The 15,657-nt window shown below is 38.9% G+C and overlaps 1 protein-coding gene across 6 annotated transcripts in view; it reads left to right on the plus strand.

The window, feature by feature from the left end:
• The first annotated feature begins 313 nt into the window (after positions 1 to 313).
• The window catches only part of UBR3 (ubiquitin protein ligase E3 component n-recognin 3), a 241,425-nt gene continuing 226,081 nt past the window's right edge, over positions 314 to 15,657 (plus strand). For 3 of the 6 annotated variants that reach the window (XM_045480144.1, XM_045480145.1, XM_045480146.1), the window contains exon 1: positions 319 to 924. In XM_045480144.1, coding sequence (XP_045336100.1) covers positions 380 to 924 — 545 coding nt within the window. In that variant the 5' untranslated portion in view covers positions 319 to 379. Of the gene's footprint in view, positions 925 to 15,657 lie in introns of all 6 variants that reach the window. The other 3 variants (XR_006712948.1, XM_045480147.1, XM_045480143.1) reach the window with 2 other exon arrangements.

The following is a 15,657-nucleotide window of genomic DNA, read 5'->3' on the forward strand; positions in this document are numbered from 1 at the left end:
AGATGCTGTGTGTAATTCCACAGTCCAGGTAAATACAGAAGAAAACAGTCCATATGAAAGACTTTTCATGTGGTCCATATTACAGTGGCCCGTATTTACTTATTTATTTATTTTTAAGGCGGATCCTTTATTTCGGTAGCTCTCAACTTTGAGAGCCAAGAGGAGGGGGAAGTAACACCCGAGGTCCCACGAGAGAGGGGCGGGGAGCAGGCCCCGCAGCCCGAGGGGGCGTGTGCAGGGGCGGGGACGCGGACGGAGGTGCGCGGCAGCTCCGGGGTATCGCGAGAGTTGGGCGGGCCGAGCAATCGCAGCAGTCAATTCCCCCACCCTCCCGGGAGGAGCCGCCGGCCCTGGGCTCTCCAAATTCTGAGCTCTCATCATGGCGGCGGCGGCCGCGGCGGCCGTCGGGGGGCCGCAGCCGCCCCAACCCGAGCTGCCCGCGCCCGGGCTGGCCCTGGACAAGGCGGCCACCGCGGCGCACCTGAAGGCGGCCCTTAGCCGGCCGGACAACAGGGCAGGTGCTGAGGAGCTACAAGCGCTGCTGGAGCGAGTACTGAGCGCCGAGCGGCCGCTGGCCGCGGCAGCGGACGGCGAGGAGGCGGCGGCAGCCGGCGGCGGGGGCGGTCCGGGGGCGGCCGAGGAGGAGGCCCTGGAGTGGTGTAAGTGCCTTCTGGCGGGCGGCGGAGGCTACGACGAGTTCTGCGCAGCAGTGCGGGCCTACGACCCCGCGGCGCTCTGCGGCCTGGTCTGGACAGCCAACTTCGTGGCCTACCGCTGCCGGACGTGCGGCATCTCCCCCTGCATGTCGCTGTGCGCCGAGTGCTTCCACCAGGGCGACCACACCGGACACGACTTCAACATGTTTCGCAGCCAGGCTGGGGGTGCCTGTGACTGCGGGGACAGCAACGTGATGCGGGAGAGTGGGTGAGTGGAGCCCCCCTCCGGGGCGGGGGGCACGCCGGCGTCCCAAGCCGGGTCTGGGGAGGCCTGGGGCGTGCGGAAGGCTGGGAGCCGACCCTGAGCTGTCACGGGAAGGGGGTGGGGGAGGGTGCAGCCACACGGGGATGGAGGTGAGTGAGCTGTCAGCGGCGGAAAGGGAATGGGGAGCGGGGAGAGCAGAGCGCATGTTTACGGAACGAGGCTTTCAATTTTCGGGGAAGCCAGGGCGAGTGTGTGGTAGCGACAGAAGAGCCAGTGCGTGGGGCAGGAGGGGAAGGAGGAGAGGGGAATCTGGGGAATCTGGTGTCAAGCTGTCAGTTGTGTACTTCTCGGGAAAGGCTTTAAAGCTGCCTGATTCTTGGGAAGAAAGTGATGATGTGATTTGGATTGGCTGGGCGGGGGATGGTATTAGGGACGGAATTGGGTCGCAGGATTGTAAGAGTCGGGGAGGTGGTCTTGCAGCCAGCTGCAGGGGAGAACGGCTTGGGGAGAAGGACTTCTGAACTGTCAGTGTGTCTGTCAGTATCGGGGAAGGAGCTCTAGCGCTTGTGAGGTTGAGGGAGGAGGGAAGGGGAGGGGCCTGCATGAAAAGTGACTGTTGAGCTGTCAGTGGAGTATTTGGTGTGCTGGAATGACATCTAGAATTGGGCTACCGAACAGTCGGTTACAGAATACCCTACACACCAGAAGAACAAACAAAACACTGAGCGAATTAGGAATCGAGTGTTAGGTCTTCTCCAGTTAAAAGGGCACTTTATTCACTCGCTAATATGCAAACCTCTATCTAAAGAGGGACAGTCAACAAATGTTTTTTAGATAGCAGCAATGTACCAGGGTGTTGGGACTTAGGACAAAAGGCATTTCAGAGATTGCAGTGAGCTAACGAGTTGGTACGTGTATACTGTCTTGGTTTTGGGACACGATATCAATGTCTGGGGAAGTCCTGGGAAAAGAAGAAACCTGATGCAAGAGAGGACATTTTGTCTGGGCGGTAGTTGAAAGGATGTTAGCAAACCCAGTTATTCAAGTTTAAAATTTTTCAGGTTTTATAATTGATGATAGAGCATAATCCCTTTAGAAATGGTCACTGTTTTCTTTGGAGTATTTGTAGGTTACTGTTACTATAGAACCTTTGTATCTATCAGGTGCAAGCAAGGCACCTAGGATATCGAAGATGAACAAGACATTGACCTACCTCTTAAGCCGCTTAAGTAGAGTAGAAAATGATAAATTCTTTAAATAATCTGGAAGTTAGAGGAGGCTTCTGTGCAGAGGCAGTACTTCAGGAAGGAGGTATTTTGACCTTGCTACTGCAACTACTAACAACAACAACGGCAGTAGTAATTGCAGCCAACATCTGAGAACTAAAAATGAAGTATTAAAAAAAATATTTAAATATTTAACTATTTAAAAAATTAAATACTTAAAAAATTAATATTTGAATAGCTAAAATATTCATATAGCTAAAAAAGCAAAAAAAAAAAAAAATAAAAAGATGCACGGTTTGAAGTTTCCCTCCTATCTTGTCTTTTATCTGCCCAGTTCCTTCCCACCATTATTACTTTTCTTAGTGCTTAAAAACGAATAAGGATGAATATGTATTTTGATTTTTCAGTTTCTTTTATGTAAAAGGTAACATATTATATACACTGTACTATACATCTTGCATTTTTCACTTATCCAAGAGGTCTTTCCATGTCAGTAAATCAGTACTCTAAGAGTGTTGTTAACACTTTCCTGGTTGGCTCAGTCGGTTAAGTGTCTGACTTGGGCTCTGGTCATGATCTCATGGTTCGTGAGTTCAAGCCCTGCATCTGGCTCTGTGCTGACAGCTTGGAGCCTGCTTTGGTCCTCTCTCTCTCTCTCTCTCTTTCTCTCTCTCTCTCTTTCTGCCCCTCCCCTGCGTGCACGTTGTCTCTCTCTATCAAAAACGAATAAAGGTTAAAAAAAGGAAAAAAAAAGTGTAATTAACACTTTGGATTTTTATCCATCTGTTTGGTAAACAGTGGTCAAAGATTAACTGCTTTACATTATGTAACTCTTTTAATCTCCAACAGTTCTGAGATTGTTACTGTCATTATTCTCATGATACAGAAGAGGAGGGTGGGGCACAGAGTTTTAAAAACTTGTTTAGGATTATACAGGTAGTAAGCTAGGTATGCCGGCTCCAGAGAGTCACAACTCAACATTTCTCTCTACTGTCTCTACAAATAGCATTCCTATTGGTACTTCTGTTCGATACTGTGTTTTGTCTTTCTTTCTTTTTTTTTAATATGCCATTCCTATTTGAGCTTTTGTTTATTTTTCTTTTTAAAAATGAAAAAAAAAATTAAAAGGGATTTTAAAACAGGAATTGGAACAATCCTTTACTGATATTCAGACATTTTTTTTAAATTAAAAAAATTTTTTTAATGTTTTTATTTATTTTTGAGACGGAGAGACAGAGCATGAGCTGGGGAGGGGCAGAGACAGAGAGAGACACAGAATCTGAAACAGGCTCCAGCCTCTGAGCTGTCAGCGCAGAGCCCGACACGGGGCTCGAGCTCATGGACCATGATAGACCTGATGGTCTGATGATAGACCTGATGGACCTGAGCGGAAGTCTGAGACTTAACTGACTGAGCAACCCAGGCGCCCCTATTTAGACATTTTTTACTTCTTAGACTAGGTTAGCATTTGGGATCCCCCTAAACAAGGTGAAAGTAGGAAATAATACTGATTCTGTCTTGAAGTTTGGAACACGGTAGTAATTGTCGAGTTGATCTGATTGAGTTGCAAGTCTGATCTGTAATTGTGATGCTTCAGTGCTGGGCGGAAAGGTCTCTGAGTTTCTTTGAAGGTACTCATACAGGTTTTCGGGCATTTGACTGTGTCAGATAGTCCACATCCTAATCTTAACAACATTTACCTTTCTTTGCTGACATCTGGTAGATTCTTATTTTTTTTCCTAGTCAGGCAGTGCTCTTATGAGTTGATACATAGTACTAAATAATTACTGTTGCCTATCTGAAAGGCAGAGCTGTTGCTGTATGTGCTAGCAGCTGCCATGTCCAATTTCAAGGTATTCCAAGGTAAACAATAAAAGTATTGTGGCCATGTAAATATTCTGAGATTTTTACAGCTCTGGGTTAGAAAGAATAATTCCAGGCTACACAGAATTAATCTACTGCCTGGAGAGACAGAGGTGATGTTAGCCAACAGTGCAGGTTAAAAGGCTGCCTCTGGAACCTTTTCAGAACTGGAAATCATCAACAAATTATAGCAGTTTTTCTGGTGGGCAAAGCTGGACTATCCTGGCATGGACAGAATATATTTAACTTTTCTCAGTTTTCTCAGTTTTGATATTTCTTAAAACCCTGTTAGGTTGCTAAAAATTAAAGACGTGTTGTTTTGGAGTTGTTGTAACTGCCATAGAAATTTATAAATCCCATTGTTCAATAAATTTTTAAGCAAGTATTCTATTTTTCTCTGTATCTGTTTTCTTAGTAAAAGAGAGAAAAACCTGCTGTGCCTTAATCCTTTCCCCAAATGTCTGTTTTGGGTAAGATTTTGTATGATTGGAGATGGGGAAGAAGCTTGGATCCATCACAACCTATATTACTATTTAATTTTCAAATTTTAATTATAGAAATATGGGGAGAAGATTTAAGTTATTTTTGATTAGTGTTATAGATATAATGTAATATTAACAGGTATACAAACCAAAGGAAGAAAACAACTGAGAATTCATTTGTGGGATGAAATCACAAAGGCTATGGAATATGGAAGCTAGATATTAATAACTATATCATAACAGCGTAATTTTGCCATTAATGAATAAATGCATCATTGTCACAAATGGTTGAAGGATGGATAAAGTTTAAAAAAGTAATGAAAAATCTAAAATCATGTCTGATTGGTTTGGGGTTCTGATGATGCTAACCAGAAGTTGGAATTTTAAATAATTAGTTCTCAAATTTTGATGAGATGATGATCATTTTTATGTTCTATCCTGTATTTGTAGATTTTTTTGTTTTTTGCCTCCTTGCTTGTTCTTCTTACACATTCTAAGCTCCTTAAAAATAGGAATCTCATCTTGCAGTTAGTTAATCAGAGGCCAGTGTAGTCTCGTGCACTTACTAGATGCTTAGTAAATTGTATAAAATAAATTGAATTCAGTTGGATAAAATAGTGGTTGTTGTATCTGAAAATTTACCCTAAGATTACATTGGTTTAGGTATTCAGGAGGTGGCACTGATTATTAAATTCATAGCATTTTTTTTCCAGAGTGATTTAGGTTTAATTTCCTTCTTTTTTAATTTCAAAAGTAATACATATTGCTTAGAACATAAAAGTAAGTGGATAAAGTAAAAAGTAAGGGTTCCTCTTTCCTCCATCCCACTCCTCAGTGGGAGATTTCCCTTATTTTCTTTTGAGCTTAGCTATACATTTAAAAGGTATTAGTTATAATTTACTTTGCAATTGTAGATGTTTTGTTGTGAGAAATTTTTAGGTTATTTGGTCTGTGGCAGTGCCAGAAATGGAAGCAGTGAATGTCTGGTTGAATTGTGTCATACTCTGCTGTACCAGGCTTTTTTCCCCTTACCGTATTTATTGCACACGGTCTCTTATTAGTGCACATAGAACCATTTTATTTTGTTTTTTTTTTATAGTTAAATTACAGTTCATTGCATTTTTAATTTTTTTTCCTGTTAATTTATGCTGTCATTTCCCTACTGGTAGACATTTAAATTGTTTTCAGTTTTAGAGTATTATAAACATTGTTGCAGTCAGTATGCTTATATACACTTATTTGTATATATATGTGAGCACATGGGTGAGGATAAATTCTTAGAAGTGATATCTTGCTTAAAGGAAGTGTATATTTTAAGCTTTGATAGACCCTCCAAAGACATGGATTTACACTCCCATTGACAATGTATGAAAGAGCATGTTTCCCTATGTCTTGGCCAGTGTATATGGTGTTATCTGTATTTCAATCTTTGTTAAGTGAGAAGTGTATCTTGTTTAATTAATTATTCCTCCCTCCACTGCTCTTTACTTCCAAACTGGAGTATTTTGAAGCAAATCTCAGTTATATTATAATTTAATTTATGCATATGTGAATATGTATCTCCGTAAAGAGATAATAAAAATAAACTCATAAGAATAAAACATAACCCAAACGTCCATTGACAGATGAATGGGTCAACAAAATGTAGTTTATACATAAGATGGAATGTTGGGGTGCTTAGGTGGCTCAGTTGGTTTAAGCATCTAACTCTTGATTTTGGCTCAGGTCATGATCTTCTGGTTCCTGGGATCCAGCCCCAAGCTGTCAGCGTGGAGCCTGCTTGGGATTCTGCAGCCCCCTCTCTCTCTGCCCCTCCCCTGCTTATGTGCATGCATGCTCTTTCTCTCAGATAATAAATAAACTTAAAAAAAAAGACGGAATGTTACTCAACCTTTAAAAGGAATGAAGTTCAGACACATGCTAGGAATGAAGTTCAGACACATGGATTGTGGTGATGGCTGCACAACAATGTGAATGTACTTAATACTACTGAACTGTACATTAAAAAAAGGTTAAATTGGTAAATTTTATGTATATTTTATCACAATTAAAAGAACAACCACAATACCATTACCACACCTAAAATATTCACAGATATTTTTAAAGTCTTCAAATATCCAGTGAATGTTCTGATTTTCCCAGTTTCATGAATGATTTCTTAGAGTTGCTTTAGGATTAGGATCCAAACAAGGCCCTCATATTGTGTTTGGTTGTTGTATCTCTTAGGACTCTTCTATGTTATAGCCCCCTTAAATCCACCCCCCCCCCTTTTTTTTTTGTTCTCTGCAGTTGAAGAAACCTTCATTCTGAGTATTACTGATTGCATCTCTATGATGTGATGTTTAGCTTGTTCCTCTGCCCATTATTTTCTGTAAACCAGTGGTTGGGATCTAGAGTCTTGATCAAATTTTAGGTTATGTTTTTTTTTGTTGTTGTTTTGTTTTGGCAAGGAAACTTTATAATGGTGTTTTATACTTCCTGATTCATTGTATCAGGAGCTACAGATCGTTTCCTTGTCTCTCCTTTAGTTAATGTTAGGATTAACTAGTGGCTCAGATTTGTCAGTGTGATCCATTTGTTATAAAGTTACCTATCTTAATTTTTTTTTTAATGTTTATTTATTTTTGAGAGAGACAGAGACAGAATGTGAGTGGGTTGGGGCAGAGAGAGAGGGAGACACAGAATCTGAAGCAGGCTCCAGGCTCCGAGCTGTCAGCACCGATCCCAATGCGGGGCTCAAACTCACGAGTTGTGAGATCATGACCTGAGCCGAAGTCGGACGCTCAACCGACGGAGCCACCCAGGCGCTCCATAAAGTTACCTATCTTGTTAAAGATAGTAGTAACTACTGATTATTATTGTCCAGATCCATATTTTCATTAGGGTTTGCAAAATGGCTATATTCTAATTGTAGTATTCCTTTCATACTCTAGTGAGAGCTTTTTCTAGACTACTTTTAAAATTTCAAGGATTACCTACACTCACATTTGGCCTCTGCCTGCACTGCCAACCTTATCCATTGCAGTGGGATCCTCATTTGTTTAACTCACTGTATGTACATTCCTGTCCTTGAACTTTTATGTTAAACCTTCTCCTGCAAAGTCCAGAGGCACGTTTTACTTTCACTGTCCAGCTCATCTGTAGGGGCAACACTCCTATAACATAAGTACAGCGTGAAACCATATTGTAGGATTTGATTTTCTGAATTGTAACAATTTTTTTCATTTCTAAGTTATATCTCTCCAAATAACCAACTTTCAATATTTGATGATAAAGACCTCTTTTGTTTATACCTCACACATATTTAGAGTTTTAGTAATTTGGTTAATCATATCATATTTTGTGTTTATTGATTTTGTGGGAGAGTGTTAGAGCTAACCTCCTAAATTATTTATGTATGTATCCATGCATTTACATGGATTACTTTGTGAAATTTTCTTCCTTATGAATCTGGAATTTTCTCTACAGCGATATCCATCTAATTCAGGTCACAAATTCAAACAAGGGAACAATGACACTCCCCATGATCCAAGAGCTTGGAGGAAGAAGAGTTGAAGAATTTTTTGTTATCTTTTCTGTGTTCAGTGTACTTTTTTTTTATTGCTAATTTACTAGAAATAGTATAGACAGATTCTTAGTGTAGAAGATTCTACTTGAGCTGGAAGTGTAATCTCTAGTCATCTTCATTGTAGTAAGTTTTAACTACAACACAGCAATTTGGAAGACTTATTAGATTGTAATTATTTTTTCTAATCATTTTAATGTTATATAAAAACCATTAAAACTGTTTTCAACTATGAAACATTTTTAATACACAGAAAGGTACAAAAATAATATAAAAATACCTTTGTACTCACCACTGGGATTAATAGATGTTAACCTTTTGCCTTGTTTGCTGTAGAGCTTTTTCTGGTCAAAGAACTAAAGGTCATCCTCTTCTCTCTTCCTTTCTCTTTCCCTCCTCAGGAGTTACCATTATCCTGAAATTCCCATGTCGTATCCATGCATGCTTTGTACTTCTACTACATCTAAGCAATATATGATTGTTTTACTGTTAAAATTTTGCATAAATTTTATATTATGTGAATCTTTTTGCAGCTTGCCTTTTTCACTTACTAAGTTACTAATATGGATTAGTTCATTCATTTGTAACCACCATTAGGCATTCTGTGGTATGACTGAATCATGGTTTGCTGAGTATTTTGTTAACGGACAATTAGATGCTTTACATTTTTGCATTGTTTCCACAGGGCTGCAGTGAACATTTTTGCATGTGTCTCTTTGTGTAGATATACTAGAATATTTTTAGGATAGATTCCTGGGAGAGGAATTGCTAGGTCATAGAGTGTGTTGTTCTTCATATATATATGTGTGTGTGTGTGTGTGTGTGTGTGTGTGTGTGTGTATCTATACATATATATGTACACATACGTGTACGTGTATATGTATGTATACTTGTATATACATATATGTACACGTGTGTGTGTGTGTGTGTGTGTGTGTGTGTTGGATATAAACATTTAAAATTTTTTTAATTTAAATTTTTATTTTAAGTTTTAAATTTTAATTTTTAATTTTTAAAACTTTCCTGACTACTGGTAAAGTTGAACATTTTTTCATGCTTTTAGGCTATTTGAATTCTTCTTTTGTGATTGCTGGTTCATATTCTTTACCTGTTTTTTATTTTTTATTTATTTTTTTCTTTTATCTTACTGAGTTTTTTTTTTTTTTTTTAATTTTTTTTTTTTTCAACGTTTATTTATTTTTGGGACAGAGAGAGACAGAGCATGACCGGGGGAGGGGCAGAGAGAGAGGGAGACACAGAATCGGAAACAGGCTCCAGGCTCTGAGCCATCAGCCCAGAGCCTGACGCGGGGCTCGAACTCACGGACCGCGAGATCGTGACCTGGCTGAAGTCGGACGCTTAACCGACTGCGCCACCCAGGCGCCCCTATCTTACTGAGTTTTAAGACTACTATATATATATATTCTAGATCCTGATCCTTGGTTATGTGGATTCCTAATTTCATCTTTCAATCTGTGGCTTGTCTTTTCCTCTTGTAATACACAATAGCGTTATAAAAAAAGCTTTAAATTAAAAGTGTAACTTTCCTTCTATAGTTGGTATTATTTGTTTCTTTTTTAAATGTTTATTTTGAGAGAGAGAGTGGATATGCGCAGAGGGACAGTGGAAAGGGGCAGAGAGAAAGGGAGAGAGAGAGAATCCCATGCAGGCTCCAAGAGCCCGATGTGGGGCTTGATCTTATGGTTGTGAAAATCATGACCTGAGCCAAAATAAAGAGTTGGATGCTCAACCAGCTAAGCCATCCAGGCATCCTTTATTTGTGTCTTTTTTTTTTTTTTTTTTAATTTTTTTTTTTTCACCGTTTATTTATTTTTGGGACAGAGAGAGACAGAGCATGAACGGGGGAGGGGCAGAGAGAGAGGGAGACACAGAATGGGAAGCAGGCTCCAGGCTCTGAGCCATCAGCCCAGAGCCCGACGCGGGCCTCGAACTCACGGAGATCGTGACCTGGCTGAAGTCGGATGCTTAACCGACTGCGCCACCCAGGCGCCCCTATTTGTGTCTTTTAAAAGCAGTCCTCTCTATCTTTGTTTAGAAAATGCTTACATGTTTTGTTTTAAAAGATTTAAGGTTTTGCATTTCATATTTACATCTTTATTTCCTCCATCAATCTATAGCACTACCTCTCATATATCCATTTCCTACATGTGTCCTAAGCTTTCTGTTGTATTGGTATGTCTCTGGCAACAGTGTCATACTGCTTTAATTATGGTGACATTAGAATAGTTATTGATATGGCAGGATTTCCCTTATTATTACTCTTTAAAAAAAATTTTTTTTTAATGTTTATTTATTTTTGAGACAGAGAGAGACAGAGCATGAACGGGGAGGGTCAGAGAGAGGGAGACACAGAATCTGAAACAGGCTCCAGGCCCTGAGCTGTCAGCACAGAGCCCGACGCGGGGCTCGAACTCACGGACCGCAAGATCATGACCTGAGCCGAAGTCGGCCGCTTAACCGACTGAGCCACCCAGGCGCCCCCCCTTATTATTACTCTTAAAAAGAAACTTGGCTATTCTTGGTCCCTAACTTGGTCTTTCATTTTAATTTCAGGGTAACTTGTCAAATTCTGTGGAAAATTTCTGTCTGATATTGATTGGAATCATATTAAATTTGAGGACATTTTAAAAGGAGACATGTACAAGGATATTCATTATAATACTGTTTTAAATTGGGAAAAATTGGAAACAAGGAGATTAGTAAACTATGGTTTAATCATGCAGTAGAATACTTTGCACTAGAATACATATATTATTGTCTTTATAGTATTTAGTCTGCCTATCCATGAAAGTAATTGTTTTTTTTTCCAGTAAAGTAATTTTGTCCATAAGTTGTGTATCTTTTGTTAGATTTGTTCCTCATTACCTTATTTTTGTTTCTACTATAAGTAGTATCCTTTTAAAAATTATTTTTTCCAATTTCTCATTTTTTGCTTTTTTGGTAATATATTATAAACATTTTCAAATGCTATTGAGTTTTTTTATTGAGCAACCTTCAACCTTCTCAAATTTTTTTTTCCCTAATAGTCAATCTGTAGATTTTATTAATGAATGCTTATTTTATATCAGGAATTTACATATATCTCATTTAACATTTTCAGCAAGTCCTAGGGATTGATACTAGCGTCTACATAAGAAAATACTATCTCAGAGAAGCAACTTGAGCAAAGTTACACAGCTCTTATTCACATCTGTTTCTGTCCACGTCCAAAGCCTGTGTTCTAAGCTCCTTCCTGGCACCTCTGTTGTTACTGTGTAGTAGTGAACGTTAAAGAAAACTTTACAAAGAATTTGATCTGGTGGGAGATTGGGAGGTGAAGGATGACATTGTGGATAGAAGGAACAGAATACATAAAGCTTCACAGGCATGAAAGAATATAAGGCAATCAAGTGCTAGAGTAGTTCTCACCTTCTTTCTTGAATAATGTTAAAACAAATTTTTTTTTAAGTTTATTTATTTTGAGAGAGAGAGAGAGAGACAGAGTGAGAGCAGAGGGAGGGGGAGCGAGAGGGGAGACACAGAATCTGAAGCAGGCTCCAGGCTCTGAGTTTTCGGTGCAGAGCACAACGCAGGGCTCAGCCCACAAGCTGTGAGATCATGACCTGAGCCCAAGTAGGGAGCTTACCTGACTGAGCACCCTCAGGCACCTCTCTCTTAATAATATTTAAACTGAGTAGAGAATTTTAGTTGACATTTGTTTTCCCTTGCACTTTGGAGATACTATTCTGTTGTCCTCTGGTTTCTATTGTTGAGAAGTATTTCAGTGTAATTGTTTCTTTGCAAGTAATCTGCTTTATTTATTGGTTGCTTTTAAGATTTACTTTTTGGTGATCTGTAGTTTCACTATGATGTGTCTAGGTGGGACTCTATTTGTTGGGTTGGTTCTAGATGAAGATTTTTGTCTCATAGCTTCTGGAAATTCTCAACCATTGTCCCTTTGAATTTCAAGTCTCTCCCATTGTTTCATTTCTCTTTTGGGATTGCTATAGTGTATTTGTTGAATCTTCTCATTCTGTCTTCTAAATCCTAGAGCTTACTCATTTTCTACTCATTTATCTTATTTTGGGCTGAATTGGGGGTGATTTCCTAGATCTATCTTCTAGATAATTTCTTCACCTCTATCTCATCTGCTGTCTAGCTTGACTATTACATTTTTTTTTTAAATAAATGTAATTTTCAGTTCTAGGAAAATCTGCTTTTGACTTGGCCTTCTTAAAAAAAAAAGTCTTATTCTTTTTTTTTTTTAAGTTTATTTTGAGAGAGAGAGAGAGCGCACGCATGTGTGTGAGTGTGCACATGTGTGCACGAGAGCGGGGGGAGGGGGGCAGAGAAAGAGGGAGAGAGAATCTCAAGCAGGCTCCATGCTGACAGCATGGGGCTTGAACTCATGAACTGTATGAGATGATGACCTGAGCTGAAATCAAGAGTCAGATGCTTAACCAACTGAGCTGCCCAGGTGCCCCCCGAAGTCTTATTCTTTAGTTAGGATTTCAATTCCTTCTATGCTTGTAGTAATTTTATTTTATTTATTTATTTTTTCAACATTTATTTATTTTTGGGACAGAGAGAGACAGAGCATGAACGGGGGAGGGGCAGAGAGAGAGGGAGACACAGAATCGGAAACAGGCTCCAGGCTCTGAGCCATCAGCCCAGAGCCTGATGCGGGGCTCGAACTCACGGACTGTGAGATCATGACCTGGCTGAAGTCGGACGCTTAACCGACTGCGCCACCCAGGCGCCCCAGCTTGTAGTAATTTTAAAAACATTTGTCTGTGTGTGTGTGTGTGTGTGTGTGTGTGTGTGTGTTTTCAGAATTTTTTGTTCTATTTTTCAAATTTTTTGGAAAACAAACCTGCCGTGTATTGTGCCTACTGACTCTGTTGATGGATGGTTTCTTTCTGTCTTTGAAATTTTGGAATGTAATCTTTTCTTTAGTGTTTGTATTCAAGTCCAGTGGTAGAGTGAAGTAGGAATGCTTTTGCTGTGGGAATACCTTGTGGTTTGGGTTTGTTTGTTGTTTGTTCTGCCAGCTGTCATAGATATCACAGATATCCCAATGCCAATTAAAAAATTAATATATGGCTTGGGGAGTTCCAATACAACATGAGTAATGTAAATTTGAACCCCAAACTTGCATGCAGCCTAGATTTGGGGTTTTGACTTCTCAAGGGAATTTTAACCCTTATTCATTGCTCAGGTTGAGATACCCTACCCGTAGGCAATTTTATTTGGAGAAGTAGGGACAGTTTAATGGAAGATATTCTTGAAAGAATCTCTGGAAATCTCACCCTGTAATTGAAGAATTTCCTAGAATACTGGTTTGGAAGAATATGTTATAGTTCTGATTTATTAACTGTGATATTTTCATCATCACAGAACTCCAGTTAGCTTCTCAGTCATCTATAGAAAACTCCCATTTTTGACAGGGTATCTTTGAAATTGGTAACTTTTAGTTTAGAATTTGTGAGAACATTTCTACCTGTAAGGCCATGTTTGGGTTGTACCTCCAACATTTGTTATCTTTTTGTCTTTGGGTAAATCACTTAATTTTCCTTGGCTATAGTTTTTCTCACATGTACAATGGGAATGATGTTTGATGTGCCTACTTCAATTTATTTATTTATTTTCAAAAATTTTTAAAATTAAATGGGATACCACATACATATAGAGAATGATATTATTCCCATTTTATGTGATTAATTGCCCAGGACTGTGAAACATTTTGGCATGTCGTATTAATATTCTATTTATACTGATGGTCTTGTGGACAGAGCCATAAGAAGCAAAGCCTTTTTTTTGAAGCAGTGCATTGGAATGCTTGAACAAGGCAATTGCATATGATTTTAGGGCATTTTGTGGTATTAGCTTTGTTGGAGGCATAATTGACTTACAAATTGTACACATTTAAAGTCCACTGTTTAAGTTGCCAATTATGTATACCCCTGTAAAACTATCACCATAATCAAAATAGTAAACATAGCAATGATTCCCAAAAGGGTCCTTGTGCCTTTTTTTTTTAATTTTATTTTTTATTTTTTATTATTTATTTATTTATTTATTTTTTCCAACGTTTATTTATTTTTTTGGGGACAGAGAGAGACAGAGAATGAACGGGGGAGGGGCAGAGAGAGAGGGAGACACAGAATCGGAAACAGGCTCCAGGCTCTGAGCCATCAGCCCAGAGCCTGACGCGGGGCTCGAACTCACGGACCGCGAGATCGTGACCTGGCTGAAGTCGGACGCTTAACCGACTGCGCCACCCAGGCGCCCCTAATTTTTATTTTTTAAAATATACATCCATATTTTTTAAAATATACATCCAAATTAGTTAGCATATAGTGAAACAACGATTTCAGGAGTAGATTCCTTAATGTCCCTTACCCATTTAGCCCAACCCCCCTCCTACATCCCCTCCCATAACCCTCAGTTTGTTCTCCATATTTATGAGTCTCTTCTGTTTTGTCCCCCCCTTGTTCTTATATTATTTTTGTTTCCCTTCCCTTATGTTCATCTGTTTTGTCTCTTAAAGTCCTCATATGAGTGAAGTTCCTTGTGCCTTTTTTAATCCCTACCTCCAGCTTTTTCCTGTGCCCTGTCCCCCAGCAACCACCTATCTATATTCTGTTGCTATGGATTTATTTATTTATGGATTTATTTTCTAGAATTTTGTATAAATGGAATTATATAATATGTATACATATTTTTTGATCTGTTGTCTCTCAACATAATTATTTTGAGATTTATTCATGTTGTGTAGTTCATTTCTTTATTGATAAGTAGCATTCCACTGTATGGATATACCACAGTTTGTTTATTTGTTCATCTGTCAATGAACATTTGAGTCATTTCTAGTGTTGGGCTATTACATATAAAGCTGCTATCAACATTTGTATTCAAGTTTTTGTATGGATATTAACAAGTCTTTGTAGGGATACTTCATATCTGTTGGGTAAATACCTAAGTATGTTATGAGTGGATCATATTGTAGATTTATGTTTAATTTTTTAAAAATTAAGAAGTTTTTTAGTATGGTTTTGTATATATTATAAAAGTTTACATTTCAATTATTTTTCAGTGTATGATTCAGTACATTAATCGCATAATGTTTAACTTTTATTTACTTATTAAAAAAATTTCTTTTAATGTTTATTTATTTTAGAGAGAAACAGAGTGCCAGCCGGGGAGGGTCAGAGAGAGATGGAGACACAGAATCCTAAGCAGGCTCCAGGCTCTGAGCTGTCACCACAGAGCCCGATGCAGGGCTTAAACTCACAAACCGTGAGATCATAACCTGAGCTGAAGTTGGACACTTAAGTGACTGAGCCACCCAGACACCCCTAACTTTTAAAGAAACTTCCAAAATGTTTTCCCATTGAATGTTCCAGTCTATATCAGCAATGTGTGAGAATTCCAGTTCCTCTGAATTCTTGCTAACACTTGCTGTTAGTCATTCTTTTTAATTTCAGCTCTTCAAATAGCTATGTAGTGGTGTCTTCTTGTAGTATTAATTTGCATTTTCTTAATGGCTAATGAATTTTTAAAGTATCTTTTCATGTCCTTTTTTGCCATTGATATATTT

Source organism: Leopardus geoffroyi, chromosome C1, assembly GCF_018350155.1.
Source record: "Leopardus geoffroyi isolate Oge1 chromosome C1, O.geoffroyi_Oge1_pat1.0, whole genome shotgun sequence".
Lineage (NCBI taxonomy): Eukaryota > Metazoa > Chordata > Mammalia > Carnivora > Felidae > Leopardus > Leopardus geoffroyi.